General features: G+C 39.4%; 1 protein-coding gene across 1 annotated transcript; it reads right to left on the bottom strand.

Annotated features, from left to right (window-relative positions):
- Positions 1 to 4,539: 4,539 nt before the first annotated feature.
- Positions 4,540 to 20,461, bottom strand: TNMD (tenomodulin). The gene is made up of 7 exons (XM_072743375.1): positions 20,331 to 20,461; positions 20,035 to 20,166; positions 10,262 to 10,402; positions 9,949 to 10,050; positions 7,049 to 7,202; positions 5,209 to 5,375; positions 4,540 to 4,914 (listed from the first exon to the last, which is right to left on the bottom strand). The coding sequence occupies exons 1-7, from the start codon at positions 20,376 to 20,378 to the stop codon at positions 4,705 to 4,707; spliced, it is 954 nt and encodes a 317-aa protein (XP_072599476.1). The 5' UTR covers positions 20,379 to 20,461; the 3' UTR covers positions 4,540 to 4,704.
- Positions 20,462 to 23,638: the final 3,177 nt, after the last annotated feature.

Below are 23,638 nucleotides of genomic sequence, written 5' to 3'. Positions count from 1 at the left end.
TTTTTGTTCTTGGCTCACTGATGATTGATATGGGTTTGGGCCTGAACAGTGTTTTGATAGCCAACATCTCTGTAAGTAAAACCAGCTGAAATACTGCTGTCAGCGGAAAATTTGGAATGGCAAATAATAGAATCAGCAAGAAAGGATAAATATAGACAGTATATTCATATCACTTGTTAGGCTAAGATCATCTCAGCACTGTGGAGTTGCTGGTTTTCGTTTGTTTGTTGTGGTTGAAGGATTTATTATGGCTTAGTTTATTTCCCTTGGTTCAATCTGCCTTTCTGTTTCTGAGCCTTTTTAGCAAAGACAGTAGGAGTAGGGTCTGAGTGTCAAATAAGTGGATGGAAGAAAAGATAGGCAGAAGATGGAACTCAGATACCAAAGCAGTAAGCATACAAGTGACTCTTCACTCATTAGGCTACACAATGCAAGAGTTGACTATTAATCTAAATAAATGATCAGTGCAGTCCGCGGCTAGTAGCTTTCATGGGAATTAATTAAAGATATCAGAGAAGACTTAGGAGCAGGAATTTGAGATGAGCCACAGACAATATTTTTGTCTGTGTACAGTAATACCTGATTTTTAATATGGAAGCACTTTTCTTTCTTGTTGGGGAACAGCATGTTGTCAGCAAAATTAAGCCCCAGAATGAAACTTCTTCAAAAAAGGAAATCCAAAATGAAATCATTTTTTAAAGGGTATAAATAAAATAGACCCACGCATTTCCTGACAGCCTGAATGAGAAGGTCCATATTTATCTCAGTAAGCTTTCAGCGTTAGACTTTAGGAGCCAAAGTGACAGTTTTGGATTCAGCCAGACCGTGAGCCTGATATATAAGGACTCAAAATAGATTTCCTTTGCCCCTAGTCCTGCCAAAGAGCCATTTTAGGTGTGCAGGAAGGCGCTGAGTATGCTAATGCATAGTGCCCTTATGCTGAGTGGGAGCAATGGATGGCTTTGCCTCACCTGACTTATCTTGATTAGAATTTAGATCCCCAAAGAATCTGAAAGGTAATATGATATTTCTTGTGATTTCACAGCAGATGTGCTTTTGCCTTTTTTCTTTTTTTACATGGAATCATTGGAAATAGAGAAGAAAATGCAAAAAGCTTGCATTATAATGGAAATAGATAATCAAGCTGTGGGAAATCATTGATGCTTTTGATCATTCTGGGATTAGAAGAATTCTCCATACTTGTAGAAATGTACTGTGTCAAAAGGTAAGGAATGCAAAAATGGATTTAAGTAAGATAAGAACTTTCATCCCAAATTTCACTAGAACTCAAGGCCAATGTTTGGTAGTAATTCTGAAGAGCCTTGTAGCTGTGGAGTGTTTTTTTTTTTTTTTTTTTTTATGATAGTCACAGAGAGAGAGAGAGGCAGAGACACAGGCAGAGGGAGAAGACACAGGCAGAGGGAGAAGCAGGCTCCATGCACCGGGATCCCGACGTGGGATTCGATCCCGGTTCTCCAGGATCGCGCCCTGGGCCAAAGGCAGGCGCCAAACCGCTGCGCCACCCAGGGATCCCTGGAGTGTTTTTTTTTTTTTAATAATTTCCTGTTTTTCTTTGACCTTCTTCCCTCTCTTCTTTCTCATTGCTTTCAATAAAAAAATTGGAAGACCACCTATATACTTTTGATACTGTGCTAGGTTCTGGACAGAGCAAAATGGGGGAGAGTATGGGCCCACTTCTAGAATTTGCAAGTTAAACTCTTAGGTAAATGATGTGTGCATTGAGTAATAGATTAACTTATACAGGCATAGAATGTAGTAGAGAGGATTTAGATAAGAAAAAAGTGAGTTTTTAAAATTTCCTCAAATTAGTGAGAGAAAACTCTGTAAATGGGTTGGGATGACTGCACAAATAGACCATGAAGCTAATGCGACTGAGACAAGGAAAGGGCTGGGCAGTGTAGTGGGAGAAGAAAAATGATCTGAGGTGGTGCTAAGGGTGGTTTGAGGGACTATTTGAATGCAAGTTAGGTCTAATCCTTAATGTAGCCAGTAGCCATTATAGACTTTCAGGAAAGGAAATGGCATTCCTAAAATCTGTAAGTGAAAAGTTAACTGTATCTAAAAGCACTTGTTCTAGTTGCAGCCTACAGCCTGGGGACTTCAACTTCAGTAGGGAGGAGGTTGTGACAGCTGTGCTAAGAAGTAACCTGTGGCCTAGACCATAAGCATAACTGAGGGCTGATTTAGGAGGACAAACTGGCAGTATTTGGTGAGAGACTGGAGTGGAGGACAGGGAACATGAGAATTACTGCAAGGTCTCTCTGGCTTGGGAGGTCAGAGTTACTTTGGTGTCACTTCTTATGCTGTGCAGGCTGGGCTTAGGGAGAGTTGGTAAGAGGCAAAGAGATAGCACTGGCTTCAGTGGGGTACAGTAAAGGCATGATGTAAGGAGTCTGCCCAGGACTCAAGTGAGGAGCAAAAATCTATGGCAGGAAATTGATAGCACATTTTTTCCATTTCAGCCTGGCCTCGTCCTAGAAGAGGTGACAGACCATTGTGTTTGGTTTTGTTTGTTTGTTGTTTTGGCTTGTTTTTCTTTTTTCTAAACATGAGATGATTTGAATGATTCTTCAAGGATGTCTCTTGTATTTTCTTTTGAACTCATAATCTGCCTCATTAAGGGGATCACACTTTCCCAATGTGAAATTATGTGCAGGTTGAGGTATCTCATTTGATCAAGAAATGCTTCCTGAATTTATATAATGTGAATGGGAACTCTTAGCTTTAAAATGTGACATGGAACCTTCTATGACACGTGTGTGTGTGCATCTGTCTGTGTATTTATGCACGTGTACATAGCATGCCCTATATAATTATAGCTATGTCTAAATTTCTGTACTTTGGTTTATATATCTTGAGTGTCTTATTTTTCTTTGGAAATAAAGGGTATACCTTCTACTTTATTTGTACCCCACAGAGCATAGTATATATATATAGTACAATGTAGATTGCATAAAATGGCATGTCTTAGGAATTTGAAATTATAGGTTGATCTTAAAAACCGATGTAAAAAATGAATAATTTATTTAAAAATAATGATAGAGTATCATAAAGTCCATTCAACCTCAAATTAATCTCATATTTTTCTGCATTTTTATATTTCAGCTATAAAGTAATGTTTTATGATAATTGAAGTATTCAAAAATTCTCAGATGCCTTCTAAATCATTAATAAAAAAGAAAATATTTTCAGTGAGGCTGCATTGTTAGATATATGAAAATTGCTCATTCTGGGTAGCCGGGGTGGCTCAGGGATTTAGCGCCGCCTTCAGCCCAGGGCATGATCCTGGAGACCTGGGATCGAGTCCCACGTCAGGCTCCCTGCATGGAGCCTGCATCTCCCTCTGCCTGTGTCTCTGCCTCTCTCTCTCTCTTTCTCTCTGTGTGTGCCTCTCATGAATAAATAAATAAAATAAAAAAAAGAAAATTGCTCATTCTGTGAAAATTGGTAATCCAAGTATGGCATGTATGCTAATTATCAATTAATGACTGGCTAATTTCAACTCAGCCTTGGGCAAATCTGTTTCTATTTGCTTCCTCAACTATTAAAGAGGGGGAAATGACTCCTGGCTCACAGGCATCTTGGTAAAGATTTTACTCTTTGAAAATGCTTTCTGATGGAAAGTACCAGACAGATATTCTCATGACACATTAACCTTGAAGTTGAGCAATGAAGGGGCTAGAGTCAAATGATCCTAGAAGGTGTGACAGATTGGTAGACAGGAATTTTGAAACTAGACCTGGCTGGGATGTCAAGGTTAACATTACCCTCTAATCACTGCTTTTTTTCTCTCCTTTGCCCCTTTTTCTTTCCCAGGCAAGGTATTGTAGGATCGGAAACTAGGCCTTACCCTTTCTTTAAGAAAGTGACATACTGCTAGTTCCTTTTGGTTTTGGAGGGGGAAAAAAAAAACATTTGATTCCTCAGCTTGGGGATTTCTTATGATGCCTGTTTTCGTGAATGATATTTATGGACCCCCCCCTTTCCAGACCATTGCTTTGAAAAGTTATGTAACCAGACACTGATCTAAAGAGAAGCCAGACCTGAAGGTTATAAAGTGTTGAATTTGTCCAAAGTTGAGTTCGTGTTTACAGGAGGAGAGCCTGGGACCCTTTTTGCTAGGTTAGCTTTCTCCTTTGCTGAGTCTGAGCACTTGGAATATTTTAGTTCTGGCCTGCTGTGACTAACTGCCTGCCCAGCAGCTTAACAGATGCTTGAGCAAGACCACAATATGTCTCTCAGATAATTAAACTTCGGGGTTATGCACAAAAGGACAAATTTTTATGCATCATTTATGGGGACATTTTATCATCAGCCCCTCATTTCCACTTTCTCAATACAGCATAGTAAACTATGGTATTTGAAAATCCTTATGCTTTGCCCTTTCTCACTCCCCAAACCTGATACAAGTTTCCATCATTGCTGTCCATGTTAGACAGATCTGCTCCATTTCAGTTGCAGGAAATATTCTTAGCAAACACTTACCCAGTGTGTTCAGCAGCAATCAGGCCTTTGATGATGATGTAGAAGTTTATTAGAACATGAAGAGAGGAATTACCTACAAGTAATTCTGGAGTACTGGCTACTAGGAACCAAATGCCTCATAGGCAGAAATTCATTGAATAGCATGCATTTATTATATGTTTGCTGCAGAAGTTTAAGCACTTGAGCTCAAACTTGCCATTAGACCCTCCCCAGCATGCGGGCTACCCACCAGTTGCAAGGCATGATGACACGACAGATAACCCGCCCTCCTTGATAGCAGTATGGATACGGGTAGTAACCTAGTAAAGGTTCACAGACGCGGCGGCAGTAGCGGTTGCCTCGACGGCAGTAAATACAACAATAACCTCTCTCATCCAGCATGGGATCAAATTCTAGTCCATTTTCAGTCTGAAAGAAGAATAAACTGGGGTTGGAGGGGAAGGTTCACCAAGAAGAGGCCCACCAAGCAGGGAAGGACTATAAGACTACATGAGCTGGGGACTGGTGAGAAGTTAAATTCCTGTCTGATCAAGATTGATCAAAATTGATTACAAATGAGCCGCCTAGGGATTCCAAGTTTCTTAAATATTTTTTGTTAAAACAACGACGCTTCTCCTTTTAATGACTTTGATCTAAGGGGTGGTGAGTTTTTTGAGGGCTCTTTGCTATCCCTCTAACAAGAGTAACATGAACGTAACTTACATAGTCATTTATTGGAAGTTCTTCCTCACTTGCTTGTCTGGTGTGGCGGGTCTTTTCCATCTTCACTTGGGGGACCACCCACTGCTCGTTTTGTTCAATACCTTTTTTTTCATTGGTAGGAAAGTGAAGATCTTCACCATCTTCCTCAAAGTCTTGTAACTCTGAAACTAAGGCAATAAACACAAAGTAGTGATTCACCCTGCTTTGCAAATGGTTTCTGAGAGAAGTGCTTGGAGTTATGGTGTTGGGAATAGAGATTTTCATTGTGTCTTCTCACTGCCATCATTTAGGCAAGCACGAACCACTTTTCCGAACTCCTTCAGCTATAATTTTAAAGAGATTTCCCAAAACAAATCTGACTATTCCCATGTACACAGACCTATTCCCTGCTCATTTGGCATCACTTACTGCTTTGCCTTACTAGAATCCTAATTTTAAAAATGAGGACAGCAAGGTGGGGGTGGGGGTAGGTGCCTGGGTGGCTCAGTCAGTTGGGTGTTAGACTCTTGGTTCCCCCTGGGATTATGATCGCAGAATCTTGGGATCCAGCCCTGCTCCACACTGGGTGTGGAGTCTGCTTGGGATTCTCTCTCTTCTTTCCCTCTGCCCCTCCCTCAGCTCCTACACGAGTACTCGCTGTCTCTCTTAAATAAATAAATAAATAAATAAATAAATAAATAAATAAATAAATAAATTCTTTTTTTAAAAAAATGAGGACAGTGGACTTAGGTATCTCTCCCAAAGATTTTACTTATGCTGGGGGCTCGGTAAATATTTTTTGGTTGCTGGATTTGATTTGGTGCCCTCTGTCTTCCTCCCTTTCTCCCCTCTCTTTCCTGTCTTAAATTCTTTTAAAAAAACTTTCTATTTATAAATAATCTTACATTTACAGTAGAGTTGCAAAGATAGTACTGAGTTCCTATCTACCTTTAGGTAGTTTCCTCTAACAGTAGCATCTTACATAACCATGGCACAATTATGAAAAGTAAGAAATTGGTATTGATACAATACTATTAAGTAAACTACAGACTTTATTCAGATTTCATCATTATTTCCACTAATGTCTTTTAGAAAAAGAATACTGAAGCAGAAGTTCTAGCATCCAATCCAGAATATCACATTGCATTTAGTTACTTTTTTTTTTAAGCTGCCAAAGAGTACCAGTAGATGCCTGCATTGGTTAGAGTGGCCTCTGTTGAGTAATAGAGTAATCTATTCTGTCCAGAATAAAAGAGGCCAAAGTCTGTGTTAGCTGGGCAAAATAAGGCATCCAGAGGCCTTTGCCTCCTCTATGAGCTGACTGGAAGCTTACAGCTGGACTCTTCAACTCCAGACCTTCAGTCTTCAATTACTTTCATAGTGATTCCTAAAACAGCCACAGAGAAATTTGTATTATAGTGATTGTTCTATCTTCCAGAGAGAATGCTGCCATTTGCACACAGAATCATTCTTGAGACAACAGAACATTGTTTTGGCTCTTCTCTCTTCTGTTCTTGGGTTTGGGTACACAGTGGTTTGAGCAATACTTTGGTATCCTGACTGCAATAAATGTAAATGTGCAAAGAAAGATCAGTTTTTGCTATCGCTAGTCACATTAGGGTGGCATTACCTTTGCTGGGATATTTAAAAGCTTGTCAGCATTAATTTATCTAATTTATCACTTGGCTGTGAAAAATTTCTTCTTCCCTTGGCAGTCAGCATATACAGTTTGATCTAAGAAGATATAAGCTGATCATTTGTTTTCCTAGAAATGTAGTCTCTAAATGATGGGAATATTAACCTTTTACTAAACTTAGAAAGAGTAGAAGAAAGAGGAGGAGAAGAAATAAGGAGGCCATACCTGCTATTAGAGTGGGATTGATCCAATACATGGTCACATTATCACAAATTTCCAGAATTTTGGAATTTTTCAGAAAGTCTCGATTTTCAATAGGCTTTTCTGCTGGGACCCAAATCACAGACTGTTCAAAAAAAGTTGTGGTGATTTCTTCATTCTGAGAGAAGTAAGTTCAGTGTAGGGATAGGCAGAGAAATTAATAAGATGAGTGAGACGTTATGGGATACTGGAATACACTCTTTTGAGTCTGAATAACAATTCCAATCCCAGGGCTGCCAGTGAACTAGCTCACTATGTGCATAGAGTAGGTGCCATTGGGAGAGTTAATAACTGATCTGTCTCTTGGGTCTAACAGTAAGGCTGCTCACCATAACAGTTTTTTCTGCTACCATTTCACTCACAGCTAGAAAGGCTATCCATCATTTTCTGGGCCTCCCACTGGGCCATGTATGTTTTAATTGAGCTTCTGGAACCGTGAGTGATTTACATTTGTTTTTGCTTTTTAAATGGATGTTGTGCCTGCCACGTTTACAGCTAAGATTACAAGTAGGATTTGATCTCAAGCTGGAAAAACTCTTACAATCCAAGCTGGTGAGATCAATTAAATAGCAACTGAACCTTATATTTGGGTTTTACAAGATTTGCTTGTTAATGGTGGGTAGTTTTAGTAAAAGATGTCTTAAAGTCAAGTCTCCAGCTTCTGACTTCACTGGCCTTACCGCTATTTTACTCCTTTCATTCTAGATGCTTAGAGTTTATCTCGAAGGGTTTTTTTCTTTAGATAGTCTTTCTTGTAGTATCAAGAACGGCCTTCTCTTTAGTTTCTTGTACTGTAAGTAGTTATCTTGTATACCTATTTCTTACTCACTTATCTTTTGGGCTTGACATTTCCCCCTTCTCTTAATAAGGCTTTTACTTTTCTTTTTTGTTTCTTTCTAGCTTTATGGGTTCTATGTTTTTATTTGTTCTTTGAAATATGGCTTTGTATAATTTTCCCCTAGTTATTTAAAACTCTCAAGTCTTAGCTTCCTTGCCCTTGAGTCTGTAAAGACCTTGGGATGCATTGGAAAGGACTGTAGAAAATGAGGTTGATATGCTGACTAGCTTTGTTAGCAAAATCAAGGCTATTTATATAACTGCTCTGCATGTTTAGCATGTGAAAACCATAGATACAGTGGTGAAAAGTACAGAATAAGAGGGGTTTTGTCATCCAGAACTGCAAACTTATTGCATAAAAAAATCTGTAGCCTGAATATATATATGTATATATACATATATGTATATATATGTATAATATACATACATATATAAAAGGATTTTCTTGAAGATAAAGTAATCTCACTATCACAAGATAAATACTTATGTTTTTTAAAAGATATGGCAAAATTAATTGAAGAATAAATTAGGGTCAAAATGAGACCTCATGGGCCTTTGCCTGTATCTTTGTAAGAAAAATAAATCCTGTTGTTTTAGTTCAGAGTTTCATTGCTGGCTGGACCTATTCAAATGTTTACATTATTTTATGTAAAAAGCAGCATATAGTACCTTTTAATCCTATCGATTCTCCTTTCATCTTACCCTTGCCTCCTGCAGTAATTCCTAATACCCTAGAAATTGTTCTGTTCCTCAGATGCATTGAATTTATGCTTATTTAAAAAAAATTTCCAAAGTTTTTCATTACCAGAGGCCTCGAGAGCACAGCATCATCTTTGGGAAAGCTGCTTCTTTTTCTTGGAAATTCTAGTAACAAGGGTCTGTAATTGGCCATAAGGAGACCAGTGTCATGTTTGGGGGAGCCAATGATAGCTCTGAGACTTGGGTAAAGGCAAGGATAAAGTCCTTCCTATTTCACCTCAACCCCCCGCCCCCCAATAAGAAAAGCAAAAGCAAAAGATAAATGGGTAGGTGAGAATTAAAGTGGAAAGTACTATGTAGGAAAACAGTAAAAATAATGGGAGAGAGAGACGGAATGGGAAGAAAGAGGTCTTTACAGTATATAGAAAGGCCACTGTGCCATTGCCATAATTTCATTTTAGATTTGCCAGTTCAACACTAAAAACCAAACAAACCAAACAAATATTTGTTTATTCCTGACTACAGTGGGAATATGCTGCCACAATCTAGCCTTAGCTAAGGTTCCCCTTATTGCTTCACTGATAGCAACATACTATAGTTACAGACAGAAGATCAGGGAAACATTAAGAGCCTCAAGGGCTTTGGTGATGGCTGTGTTTTAGGCCACAATCCATCATCTCCCACTAGGCTTTTGGGGGCCATTTAGTAATTGCACCAGCAATTACTAAATAAGATAACTTAGGTTATCTTATCCTGGCCTGGCAGTTTGTTTTCAGAGAATTTGTATTGCACTGTAATTCTCACTTCTCTGCTTTTGCCTTTCCAAGTGAGGCTAAATGCAGATTATTCCGTTAGGTCAGGTGAATGAACTGGAATCTTTAAAATAGGTGAATGCACAGTGTGATGAAAGTGGCAAGGATTTCGGGTGGCCTTGGGACTTTTGTTTTTAAGACTTTATCTTTAAGCAGGATTGTTTATGTTCCTCTGGCTTACCTCTCTTATTAGAAATCTTTGGTTTGAAAGCAAAGGTACGTAATGTTAATAGATACCCAGGTATAAAAAGTATAGTGTTACATCTAACAGCATGAAATTTAGTTTTTTGAAAGTCCTGAGTGCAAGATCCCACTCTGCTCCTCACTTTGTGAAATTGGGCACATCACTTGGTTTTGAAGCTAGTTTCCTCATGGGAAAATGAGGATAATGATAGTGCCTACCTATAGTGTCCTTGTGAGACTCAAATAGAGTAAAGCATTTAGTACGGTATCTGGCACATAATTAACACCCAATAAATTAAGAGTTTTCCTACCACTACTAATATTCTTACATACCTCATCTATTTCCTCCTCTGGTTCAGAAAATTCAGGAATCACTTTAATCTGAGTTTTGATGAAGCATTTTTGAAGACCTACAAAGTAGATGCCAGTGTAACCCTATAAACAGACAAAAAAAAAAAAAAAAACCTTCCTGAAATAGCCAAAGTTAGAGTTCCATGATCTGTTAAGGCCTCAGGATGGCAAAATTTGAATTCAAAGGAAAGCTTTGTTTTATAAATTAAGTGGAGGCTAAAGACTATTTATAACTTGACTCAATTTTTCTAATATTTTAAGTGGGAATCCTTGCAGAGTGGAATACCCAACTTACATTTTTAAAGTCATGTACTTCCAATGTTTCATCAGTGCCATTTCCACTTCTGAATATTTCAGTTCTGGTCACAGGATCAATTTCCATGTAAATCTTCTTCTTCTCTCCATTGCTGTAGAAAGTGTGCTCCATGTCATATGTCTGGAAGAACAGAGGGAACCAAGATACTCGGTATGTCCCTTCATAAGACACTTTAATTGAATAATATCTGGGGCACCTTCTTTTTCTGGAGCTTTTGTGGTGAGGTGCCATTTCAGCAGTTTACCATTGGGATTTCTTTGAGACTCAAGATTAAAGTGAGGTGCATTTTGGCACTGGAGCTGATATGGGGAATCCCTTCAGAGCCAGTGTTTTGTATTCAGCCTAAGTTGCTGAACTAATCACTAAAATTCCAACAGTTTTCTTGGCAGCCTTGACAAAATAGCGAATGATATTTTTCAAACCAGCCTCTAAATTATTTTCCCCTTATGTTAAACAGAGGGATCACATAAAACTGATGTGGCTGCCTTAAGCTACCACTTCCCTTTCAAGTGCTCTGTGTTCACCCCTCTCTCCTCTTGAAATTCACTGGGGCTAAGAAAGAGATTTTAACACACTTAAAATGCTTAGGTATTGCTCTTTATATCCTTAGATAAGGAGGGCTTTAATATTACCTCAATAATTTTGAGTCTGTCTTTTTTAGAATCTAAAGACCATTCTCCTTGGCCAATATTAGGTAACAGTCTTACCCTGACCTCAATTGCTTTCTCTCTCCCCTTTCAACTCCAGGAATCATTTATTGCCTTCCCTGACCTTCTCTTTTATGGGCTAATCAAACCCACTCAGTTTATTCCTGAGTTCTGTTTTCCAAACCTAATTCAGTTGGCTTCAAGTTCTTCTGTATATAGAATTCAACAACTGTGTCAAGTGCCCTGCACTAAGTTATATGGTATCTTCCAAGAATAGTGCCTAGGCAGGGCTTCTTATCAGGTCATTCTTGAGTGGTTGCTGCAAAATTCTAGACTCTCTCTAGCCCTCTAAAAGTGACATTTTTTTCTTAGGACCAAGAGGACCAGTCTCATCAAGTGTCCCAGTTTAGGAGTAAGCCCATTACCTATAACTGATGACACATTTGTAGCTAGAGGCAAATAACAATTCTAAAGTAACTCACTATCTGTCACAAACCAAGCCCGACCTGATGGTGCCATGTGGAAATCTGTCTTATCCCTGTTGTTAGGATGCCTTATGCTATCAAGTTTTTTTTTCTTTTTTTTTTATAACATGGTCAGAGTGGACAACCCTGTCTTATTACTTTTTTAAAAAAGATTTTATTTATTTATTCATGAGAGACAGAGAGAGAGAGAGAGACAGAGACACAGTTAGAGGGAGAAACAGGCTCCATGCAGGGAACCCGACATGGGACCTGATCCCGGGACTCCAGGATCATGCTCTGCGCCAAAGGCAGGGTCTAAACTGCTGAGCCACCCAGAGAGCACCCTATCAAGTTTTTTCATATTCATTTTTCCTTAGGAAAAAAATTTGGTAAACTGAAATCCCCCTAAAACAAGTAATATAGAGAGCCAAGGTTGATTTCTAATCATATGGTTCCCGATGAAAGCTTTTAGAGCTGGTACTGGGCAGGATTGTTCTTAATGTCTGCCAATGTCTGCGACTGAATGTTAGTTTAACCTGGTCAAATTTTCCCCAGCTCAAGTAGAGAAACAAGTTGGAAGGGTTTGTAGAAACAATGTTACTTCAAATGTGGAAAGTCAATGTAGCTGCTGAATAGGAAGAGACAATGTCATTTACCTCTTTGTAGACACCTGCAGTGTCTTAGACAGGGTCAGTGCTTAAGTCAATTTGAGTGTACTCAATTATTAAGTATGTAACATAAGTTTTTCCCACCAATGACAAAATCTTATCTTCATAAAGAGACATTTTGAACATTGACAAGGTCTTTTTTTCTTTTTTTTTATTATAGTCACATACAGAGAGAGAGAGAGAGAGAGAGAGGCAGAGACAGAGGCAGAGGGAGAAGCAGGCTGCATGCACCGGGAGCCCGACGCAGGATTCGATCCCGGGTCTCCAGGATCGCGCCCTGGGCCAAAGACAGGCGCCAAACCGCTGCACCACCCAGGGATCCCTATTGACAAGGTCTTTTAAGAGACCATACTTTAAAAGGGGAGGGAAAATGGTATTTACAACCTTCCAGCAACTACAGAGTTAACTCAGGAAGTCTCGCTTGGTTTGTGACAGCAAACAAATTCCTTTAAGCTTGTTATTTGCTTCTAGTTATAAATATGTCCTCAATTCCAGCTCTGCAGCCAGTTTGAGAAACTTCTACCTGTGGCAACAAATTGAACTCTCAGTTGGCCTGACCTAAGTAGAGGACAGAGGCATTTACTTCAAATCAGGTCTTGTCAGATCTAACAGGAAGGAATTTCTTTAGAAATACTATCCATTGTTGAGACAATGTCAGCACTACTAGTCATTGGGGGTGGGGTGGGGTGTTTGTTTCACCAGTAGCACCACTGATGGATTATGGCATGGAAAAATAAGGTTAGAGACTAGGGGATGTTGGAATGCTGCCTACCTGTGCAAAAGAAAAAGTACAGGCTGTATTTTCAATCATTGGTAGAAGACTATGGAACCATACCGATGACATTTAGAATTTCAGTGTACTTCTATGGAATGAGTTTTCCTGCACTGTTGGCAATGCACTTCACTTGGACACCTTGCTAGATGAAAACTATTGGAAACTGCCAAGCTCAGCAGATCTTGATTACTTTCAACATTCCTTCAAAGAGGTTTTCTGTTTTGTTTTGTTTGGGTTTTTGTTTTGTTAGGGGAAAAGGAGTCCATTCTGATTGTATTCACTAACCCAGGTTATTGGCTTATTTTTAGCAGTGATAGGCTACTCAGTGGGGTGAGATGAGAATGACTTCACATATGTGTGAATTCTGGATGGGCGGTGGGGGTGGAAAGGTATATATTCACCCAGATGGAATTCTACTATCAAAGGTGTCCTTTAGGAACAGACTGTCCTTGTCTAGGAAGATGATGCCGGTGGCCCACTTTGGACTGTTTGGGAATGGGTTTGAGCAAATCCAGACATACTGTCTCGCCCAGGTCCCTGTGGAGTATATTGCCTGGATAATTGCTATGCAAGCTCCACTGGCCCATATGAAGACTGAGCTCATGCCTTTGGCCCCAGAAATACTTTTCTGTCTATTACGCTCATTGGCTCAGGGGCTGAGGGTCTTTCTAGTGATGAAGGAATAAAGGGTTTAAACTGTCCTTTCCAGGAACAGACTAAAGAAGAGATAGGATAACTGGCCTGAGAGAGGTATGACTGGACTCTCAGTAGCTTATCTCACACTGTTCCCTAACTCAGCTTTACTTCAAGAAGGACAGAGCAAGGACAGGGTGTGAGAAGGAGTACACTTCTGTCAAATTGGCAAATAGGGAAAGTTAGTCATTGGTGTTTCTAGGGAACCTTGTTCTTTTCATATCCTATTCACTTTGTATCCTCCTAGTCTTTCCCCTTCTTTTCATCTCTCTCTATCCCTCTGTCTACTGTCTAGACATGTAGGAATCTCATGGTGCTCCTTTATGTCCAAGAAGAAATCAATTTGACAAATGATTTCATACTAAGATGATAGTGATGGGTATTGGTCGCTTAAAAAAATGAGTGCAATAATTAACTCAAAGAATGAATTACTAATGATGGGTTTTAAGCACAATGACATCAGGAATAAGAGATATTTTGGAGGCAAGGGCATTCTTCCTGCATCACTCAAATAGGTTCCTATTTAACCCACACATAGGGCTTGTCTTAACTAGGGACCAGAACACTGGAATGAGATAGGGAAACCTATGGAGTGGAATATGACTCAGAAGTGAATATATGGTTAAGTTGAGGCAGTGAGAGATGTAAGAAGACCACACTGAGAAAACATTTAATAAAACCAAAATCATTTCTCTTCCCTGCCCAGAAATTCTTTCCTTAATCCAGTTGAATCCTCCATTCAGGTAGCAAATGAGCCTTAACATCCCGCTTTCACAATTTTCCCTGTTTTTTTGCCTCAATTTGTGGCAATCTCTGAGATTAAAAAAGAAAGCTTTTTATAAAAAGTAATGTTGCCTCAGACCTCAGTGTGATGGATCTGTTTTGGGGGAAAATACCTTTTAGCCTTTCCTAAAAGGAGTTTGAGGACATTTAGCTTAGGTTTGCTTCCTGAAGCCTGTGATTAACCTAGCTGCTCTTCTCTCCATCTTCATCCTTTACTGTTTATGAGGTACACTCTCCAAAGGTAAATACATGCTCAGAATAGCTGGCTGGCAGGTGTTAGGCTGGACAGAAGGGAAGATAATGCATTGTACCATCTTATTATCAACTAGCCTGTGGGAATTAAAGGGCCTCTGGGTATTTCTTTACCAACACAGAGCAGACAGATTGTTTCTTATGCAAAGTTGGACTTCTGCATCTTCAATCACCAGTTCTCAGCCCTGAAAAAAATTGGCATAAGCAGCACAGACATTCTTTTTCAACAAGAAAAAAACATTTCTTTCATCAACAGACTCAAGCTGGCTGGGAAGTTTTCCCATACCCACTATCCCTGCCACCCCGTGTTCTTAAATGCAATGTTAAGAATAATAGAAAGAATCCTTAAACCAGGTTCTAGTCCTAGCCTCAACTCTGCCACTTAAAAGCTGTTTGACCTTGGGCAAGTCATCAAATTTCTCTGGAGGTTCAGTTCCCATATTTAACTCCCACTTCTTGCCAGGTCCAATATTGAATAGTTAACAAAATTAGTTCTGCTTCGATTTGGGCTGACACCTCTTAGGTTGATGATCAGACTGCTAGTACCTGTTGATCACCTGGGCTGCTGTCCCTACAGAGCCCCAATCCCACTCTCAGCCTCTAAAAGAGAGCTTTATTTTCCTTGCTGGTGACATGTAAGTTGTTCAGCAAATGCTGCCTTAGGAGAATGAAGGGCCTTAATAAGAATGTGCCCACAGTAGCCAGAGTCCTGGTATACATAATTGGTGCTGCCTCTTGATAGGCCAGAGCAAGAGCTGGTCCAGTGAGAGTTGCTGTCTGTATAAGGGTGGACTTTGCTCCTGCAATGGTTTGGGAGGAAAATAAAATGAAGATAAATCTTCTTTTTAAAAATGCTGATGTGGCAACATCTGGTGAAGCTCAGTCCCTCTGCTAAAGAGATTTCAGCTACAACTCTTTTTCCTTGAGGGTATGAATATTTCTCCAGATCCACATTTTACCCACCAAACTGCTGTGTTGGAAAGCCCAGGGAACTCAGGAAGGAGAGTTGTATCAATTATGTGCCTAGGGCAGCCTGGGTGGCTCAGCGATTTAGCGCCTCCTTCAACCCAGGGCCTGATCCTCGAGGCCTGGGATCAAGTCCCACGTCAGGCTCTCTGCATGGAGCCTGCTTCTCCCTCTGCCTGTGTCTCTGCCTCTCTCTTTCTGTGTCTCTCATGAATAAATAAAGTCTTTTAAAAAATTTCTTTAATAATTGATTTGTTCCAATCAGGATTCAAATAAGGTTCACACATTTCATTTAAAAAAATTATGTGCCTAGAAGAGGAATAGAAAAAGAAAGTGGATCTCTGACCAATGTTAGCATTAGAGAAATAGACACAAGAAAGCTATATCGAGATTTAGCAAGAAAGTATTTTTTCCAAGCAAAGGATTTTCAGTCCATAATGATTTGGGGCTTGCAATCCTGGGTGAGGCTATTTTAATGATTATTGAGTTGAATTGGTGGGAAGGGTAGAAGGATGCCCATCTATCCCTACCACTTCTCATCCTGGTAGTATATAGGAGCTATGAGGATGCCCCAGTAATTTGTTGATTGTTGTGTGGGCCCTAGGAATTATGGTTTCTAAAGAGCACTAAGGTCACCAGGCAATTCCTGGATATGGCAGGAAGGACAGAATTTCATATTTAATTTATCATCCTTCTGCCTCATTCTTCAAAGGATTAGAGAGGATAGGTTACAAGGTCTGTGCTGCATCTATAAATTGTTTTAAAGGCAGGTATTTTTATGACTTATTTTCTCCATGTTGGATTAATTAGCTGGAGAGTCGGCTTTTAATTGTTTCAAGTTAAATGTGTAATGAAGGGAGGTTTGAGGAAGAATGTTTCTCTAGGGAATTGGCTTCAAAAATCCCTGAGCAGGGCAGCCCCCGGTGGCTCAGTGGTTTAGCGCCACCTTCAGCTCAGGGCGTGATCCTGGAGTCCCCGAATCCAGTCCTGCGTCGAGATCCCTGCATGGAGCCTGCTTCTCCCTCTGCCTCTGTCTCTTCCTCTCTCTCTCTCTGTGTCTCTCATGAATAAATAAATAAAATCTTTTTTTAAAAAAAAATCCCTGAGCAGTCATTGCCTGGAGGTGGAGCCTCATTGTGATGCACTCTCAAAATCTCTGGGACCAAATAGGTCCCTTCTGCTGGATTGAGAAAACCGAATACAGAGTTTGACGGTCTGGCTTTCATTCAGCTCAAGTGGTTCCTATATGTGGTTGTGGGTTAGAGGTCTATAGCCTTTAAGGGATGGCAGCAGCTCCCTCAGAGATAATTCCTCGTGTTTCTCTTCATTTTGATGGATTTCTCTTTTTGAATGTGTGTATGAGTGTGTATGCATGTGCATATGCATACATGCATGTGTCCTCATACCTGAGGTGAGGAGAGGGAATCTATCATGGCTTATTCCCACTTTGGGCTCAAGAATCTCCATCTTTTGTACACACCAAGGTGGGAGGTAATGGAAGGAGAGGAACGACTTACTGGCATGGAGATGTCAACACCAGATGCGAGATGTTAAGTAAATACTGTTCACTATAAACTAATGTCCAACAAAAAACCAGAATGAAAAGGAGCTATGATGAAGGCTAGAGGAACAAACATTAAAAGCTTGAAGGAAGCCCCAAGAGAGCAGACAAATCACTCCATCCATAAGCACAACCACATCAACAATTCTGTCCACCAAGGGCCCAATGGTCCCCACAGATCCCATAGACTAATAAAGGAAAGTCCAGAAGAGCCTGGATTTTAATCTGCTTTATTTGTTGCTAGGCCATACTCTTAAGGGAAGTCTTTAATTTGTGCAAGATGCCTGGATTCTTTTCCTTTGCAAATTTTCTTCCAAGACTAATCTGACTACTTTTCTCTTCCTAGGATTCATAAGTCAGCTCTGAGACAGGCTTATTGGCAGTCTTAGTCATTGGAAAAATAGATGGTCTCTTGGGATCTGTATGGAAATTGAAGGTAGTGGTAGACTGAGTGAAGCATTCACATCTCCACCTTGTTCCTTAGTTTGCAATGGACCCAGCCTGGTCTTGTGGTGAAGGCCAGGACTTAAATATCAAAGACAATAAATTACAACTCCCCATTGGAATGGAGAATAAATAACCTTTGTTCATGGTGGGAAAAGTTGACCTAGGAGACAGCTATTGTCTTTTACCAGATTGCTTCACGATAATTTTGTTCATTTCTCAGAATCCTTTCCTGAAAAGCACATCCCATGATGAATTACTTCATGGCAGACTTGATTCTTGGTCAACTTTATTTGGTAGCATACCCCACCTCTTCTATGCATACGCTGACAAGGTTTTACTTTTTGTTTGAGGAATCACAGGATTTTTCCTTCTAATGCATTAAAAAGAGAACTGAAGTGAGATGTAAAGATGATATAATATGGAAGCAGAGGGAATCATGGGCCCTGTTAAAGAGTTTGGCACCTTGCAAGATAAAAGCAAGGTCTTACTTAGTCATTTATAGTTATACCAAGGCAAATAACACAGGAAGTTTAGAAAAACACATAAACTCTTTCAAAATAGCATTTGCAGTACCAACAGCTACAATAAAACAAGAAAGGCCATCTGGCCCCATGTTTAGTTAGGCTTGTACAGGTGGTCAAAGGGCTAGCTATTTACCACACTCAGTTAAGTACATTATGGCCATGGAGAACAAAAGGGTTTATTGTCCTTTAACTCACCTATAATTGTCAAAAGGATCTAATATTCAATTTGTGGGACAAAACAGCACCTAGGGAATTAGCTAAGTGGTAACAGAATTGGACTGGAATGCATTTTGGCACTTTTATTCATTTGCTGTTTCCTTCCTGATCTCTATTTCTTTGCCCACTGTGATAGCTTGACTATAGGTGGCTTCTCTAGAAAGATATGTGAACAGAAAGTAGTTAAGAAACAGGGCACAATGCAAGAGATAAGGAGAGAGAGAGAGAGAGAGAGAGAGAGAGAGAGAGAGAACGGCTATAGGCATTAGTTGATGCTTGAAATCCTTTCTGGAACAAGGTGTAAATAAATAGGAAAATAATCAAGATAGGTTGCTCTGCTTTTTCATTTTCCTTCCTATTTATTTTTTTTAAAGATTTTTATTTATTTGTTCATGAGAGACACAGAGAGAGAGGCAGAGACATAGGCAGAGAGAGAAGCAGGCTCCCTGCAGGGAGCCTGACACAGGACTCAATCCCAGGACCCTGGGATCACGCTCTGGGCCAAAGGCAGGTGCTGAACCCGCTAAGCCACCCCTCAGGAATCCCTCTCCTTCCTATTTAAACTTGCTAAGATAGCCTCTGGGACTAAATGAAAGTGGATATAGCAATAGAGGTGAAGAATCCAAGGGTAACTATGTCTTATTTCTGTTTTCTTTTGGACATTTGTCCAGTTAATTTTCTATTTTCTCTCCCCTGCCTCTCCTTTTTCATCAATCCATATTCTTTCCTCTCTGCTCCTATCACTCCTTTGGTTCCCAGTAGTCCATGCCAACCCATTTTCTTCTTGTCTCTCATTCTCCCTCCTGGATATATGCCTTTCTCTTCCTACATCTGTTATCAAATAGAAATGAGCATCTCATGGTAACCAATTAATAGCAAAAGTAACAACAACCTACACGCAGAGAAAAAAAATGTGGCAAAGACAGAAAACCATCTGCACACCTTGTAGCTTGCATATTTATTACTTCTCTCTTAAATAGAAATTGTGAGCATGAAGGAACTACGATTTTCTTTGGGTCACATCTAACCTTGCCCGTTGTGTGTGAGTCTGGGAGTAATAATAACATTAAGGTACACTAATATTAACTACAGTGGCCAGCCAGGTATACCAAATGATCCTAATATTAGAAGCTTTCTGAGATACCTGTGATTAATGACCTGTGATTAATCAACCTTGTGGTATTATAATCTCAGTGGGTCAGTAACGATTGTGGCTGGTGAGGAGCTGAAAAGCTCTAGTGTTTTTAAGTCATAAAAATATGTGAAGTCAGATATAAGAATTGTTTCTTCTGAAAAGAAGTTTGCTGTCTGACCTCAGAGCAGATGCATTAAGTCAGAAACATAATCCCTGAAAATCCTTTGCTACCATTTCTGGTGATTTCCTCTCAGTGGTGGTATAATTACTTTTCCATCAGTTTCTGCCCAAATAATTGAAAGAAAGATGAAAAGTATTTTTTCTTACAGTAAAAATTTTGCTTCTAGGAGGAGTCTTAACTTCTTAAAGCCAATCATTATAAAAGAGTGGGTAATTCGACTCCTATCATTACTAACTAAAATACAGAAAATATATTTTTCCCTTACCAAAATAATTAGGCAAATAAAAGAAAGCAAATTATTGATTCAGTTTTTCATACTACCAGAAAATATATGCGAAAGGGACTTAATGATTTTCATTTTCAGAGCAATATACATGTAAAGCACTAAATTCAATCAAACTGAAAACAGAAGCATTAGATAATAACATGCATTTACTTACTTTTTTGGGTGTCTCCGGCCAGAAGTGCTTGCCCCCCCAAAACAGGACAATTAGAGTTAGAGCCAGGATACCAAACACCAATCCACAAATCTTAAGTGATTTACATATCTTTTTGGATTTAAAAGCTTCTGCCTAAGCAAAGAACAGAGAGAATAAAACAATACACAATAGCTCTTAAAATAGCAAGCCATAATTCAAAATCACCTTTGATTTCACTTTCTAATGTTCACATTGCAATACAATAAATCCATGAAACCATGCGTATGCTCAAAAGGGAAAAGTATGAATCAACTTACATTTAGAATGTGACAGTCCTCACAGTTCTCTGGAGGATTCTTTGCCATGCTCTCTCAGCACACAGTACTCTTTTCCTACTTTGAGAGGACTGAGAGATCACTGCTGAGGTGGAGTTGCAAGTGAGTCAGCTAACAGATGCCAGAGGAGAAGCTGAATTTATATGGCTCAAATATGTCATTCCAGAGCCTGAGGGAGCCCAGGGGGCTCCTGTGCTGCGATTTGTTACATAGATATACCCATATATGTATATAACTTCTGTACAAAGAATTCCATCCAGAATGGCAAAGACAGAAGGTTATAATGAAAACTATTGTCCTGGGGGTTGGTTTGGAAGGGGACCAAGCCTAGGACACATTGAAATGATTTTTCACCATGAACTTAAAATATCAGTGGCAACACATGCTGCACACTCCAGAAATAAGCAAACAAAACAAAAAAGGAATGAAGTACTGATTTCAATCCCATTTATTTTAACAAATATTTTTTGCAGGAATATTAAATGTCAGGCACTGTACTTGGTGTCAGAGATTCAGAAATGAGTAAGGTACTGTCTCCTCTGTTATGATAAAGCCCTTTGAGGACCGGGATCAATATGTACTCAACTAATTAAAATTAAAAATAGTATCAAAAGGGCAGCCCAGGTGGCTCAGCGGTTTAGTGCCGCCTTCAGCCCAGGGCGTGATCCTGGAGTCCCGGGATCCAGTCCCCCATCGGCTCCTTGCATGGAGCCTGCTTCTCCCTCTGCCTGTGTCTCTGCCTCTGTGTGTGTGTGTGTGTGTGTGTGTGTGTGTGTGTGTCTTTCATGAATAAATAAATAAAATCTTTAAAAAAATAGGATTAAAAGATTAATGATAAGTTTTCTCTCTCTCTTCATCCTATCTCTCTGATTATTTTCCTTTTTAAATTCTCTTCCTCAGCCTGTTTCTTAATGCTGATATGCCTTATGGTTCTATCCTTGATGATCTTCTAACTCTATATACTCTTCTTAGATGATCTCACCCACTCCTATAGTTTAAAGTGTCAGCTGCATATCAATGATTTTTAAATCTGTATTTGTAACTGCTTTCTTTCTATCTCCTGAATTTCAAAGCCATTTGAATACCTCTACCAAGATACGCCTCAGAAACCTCAAACTTGGGCGCCTGAGTGCCTCAGCCAGTTGAGTATCTGCCTTTACCTCAGGCCATGACTCCAGGGTACTGGGATCAAACCCCTCACTGGGCCCCTTGCCCAGCAGGGTCTGCTTCTCCCTCTCCCCTGCTTGTGCTCACTCTTTATCTCTATAAATAAATAAAATCTTAAAAAAAAGAAACCTGAAACCCAACATGTCCCACATAAAACTTTTCTTTTGAAACTCCCTTTTCCTAACCTACTCTTTCCCCATATTTTTAATCTTGGTTGGTGGTTATATTAGTTTTCTAGAGCTGACATAACAAAGTACCACAGACTGGGTGACATAAACAACAGAAATTTATATTCTCACAGCTCTAGAGGCTGGAAGTCCAAGATCAAGGTGTTAGCACCTTGCTGAGACCTCTCTCCTTGCTTTTTAGATGGCCTTCTTCAAGCTCACAGGGCATTCTCTCTCTATGCAGGTCTTCATGTCTTCTTTAAAAAAGATTATTTGTTTATTTATTTATTTATTTATTCATTTATTTATTTGACAGAGAGAGAGCACAAGCAGGGGGAGCAGCAGACAGAAGGAGAGGAAGAAGCAGGCTCCCCACTGAGCAGGGAGCCTGATGTATGGCTCCATCCTAGGACCCTGGGATCATGAGCTGAGCCAAAGGCAGCTAGCTGCTTAACTGACTGAGCCACCCAGATGCCTCTCTCTATGCATGTCTATTTCCTAATTTCTTCTTATTAGGACAAGAGTGTTATTGGACTAGGGCTCATTCATATGACCTTATTTTTCCTTAATCACCTCCTTAAAAGCCTTATCTTCAAATATAGTTACATTATAAGATAATGAGTATTAGTGCTTCAACATCTGAGTTTGGTAAGGTGGAGGGCACAATTCAGCCCATAATAGTGGAACCCACTGAAGCTCCAAAACCAGGAAACTGAGGTTTGTCTCCCTTCCCTTTTTCACATTCCCTTGATCTAATCAGTTACGAAATCTTATGTATTCTAAATTCTTACATCCTTCAAAGCCATTCTTTCCTCTTTATGTTGACCATTAAAACTTAGTTTTTATCTTTGAGGGGTCTCAAATCCATATCTCTAATCCAGGCTATTCTCTTAGGTCTCTAGACCCATGTGTCTATCTACCCTAATCTCTTTATTGGATATTTCATAGGCCTCTCTAATAGTACATGTCTCAAATTGAATTAATCTCCCCTTCCAAACATACTTTTCTTTCTGTATTATCTCCGTCATTAAATGACACAATGGTTAGTCTTTAGAATAGAAATCTCCAGAAGATCCCTATTTTTTTTTGTTTGTTCACCCCCGTGCCTAATTAATTATTAAATCCCATCAGTTTTGTCTCTGAATTATCTCTCTAATTCTATTCTCTCCATCCTCAATTGCCTCTGCTTTAGTTGAGGTTTTAACAATTACTTTTACTGTTGCATTAGAATTCTTACTGTTTTTTTTTTTTTTGCCTCCAATCCATTGCCTCAAGGTGATCTTTCTAAAATGCAAATCTGAGGATAATCTTTTCCCTGTTTAAAATCCTTTCATGTCTATTCATTGCCTATAAAATCAAAGCTGCTTATAGTAACATCACAGGCATTTCATGGTCTGGAGTCTGCTTACCTCTCCAAGCTTGATTTTGAACAATTTCTTTCATAAAGATGGAGCCAACTGGGAGTCAGATAGACAGGGGGATGAAACATGTACATGTGACTTCATCCACATCTTAATGTCTCAAAGAAAAATAATTTTCAGACTGTTGCAGGCATAGTTATACATGAAATTGATTATGTAATTTATGAAGTATAGGTCAGGTTCTATTTGTTTTACAATTATTTAATCAAGCTTAGGAAAAAAAAAAAAAAGAAAGTCATGAGAGTAGTCTCATTGAGAAACTATGTTTACTGTGTCCCACTCCACAATGTTACACTATGCCCCCAATGCCTTCCTTGTACTTTACCTTTATTGATACTGAGCATTCCCCACTTTTTCACGCTATGGGGCATTTACACATATCAGACTCTTTGCTTGGATTTCCCTTCCTTGTTCTTTTTTTTTGTCTTACTCATACTTTAAATCTTGCATTTCTTATACCGCATTATAGTTCATTTGTACTTGTTTTTCTCCTGAACAGGCTTTGAGATCTGTAAAAACCATGCCTTATTTGTTA

Source organism: Vulpes vulpes, chromosome X (assembly GCF_048418805.1).
Source record: "Vulpes vulpes isolate BD-2025 chromosome X, VulVul3, whole genome shotgun sequence".
Lineage (NCBI taxonomy): Eukaryota > Metazoa > Chordata > Mammalia > Carnivora > Canidae > Vulpes > Vulpes vulpes.
This window is presented reverse-complemented; position numbering and strand designations above follow the sequence as displayed.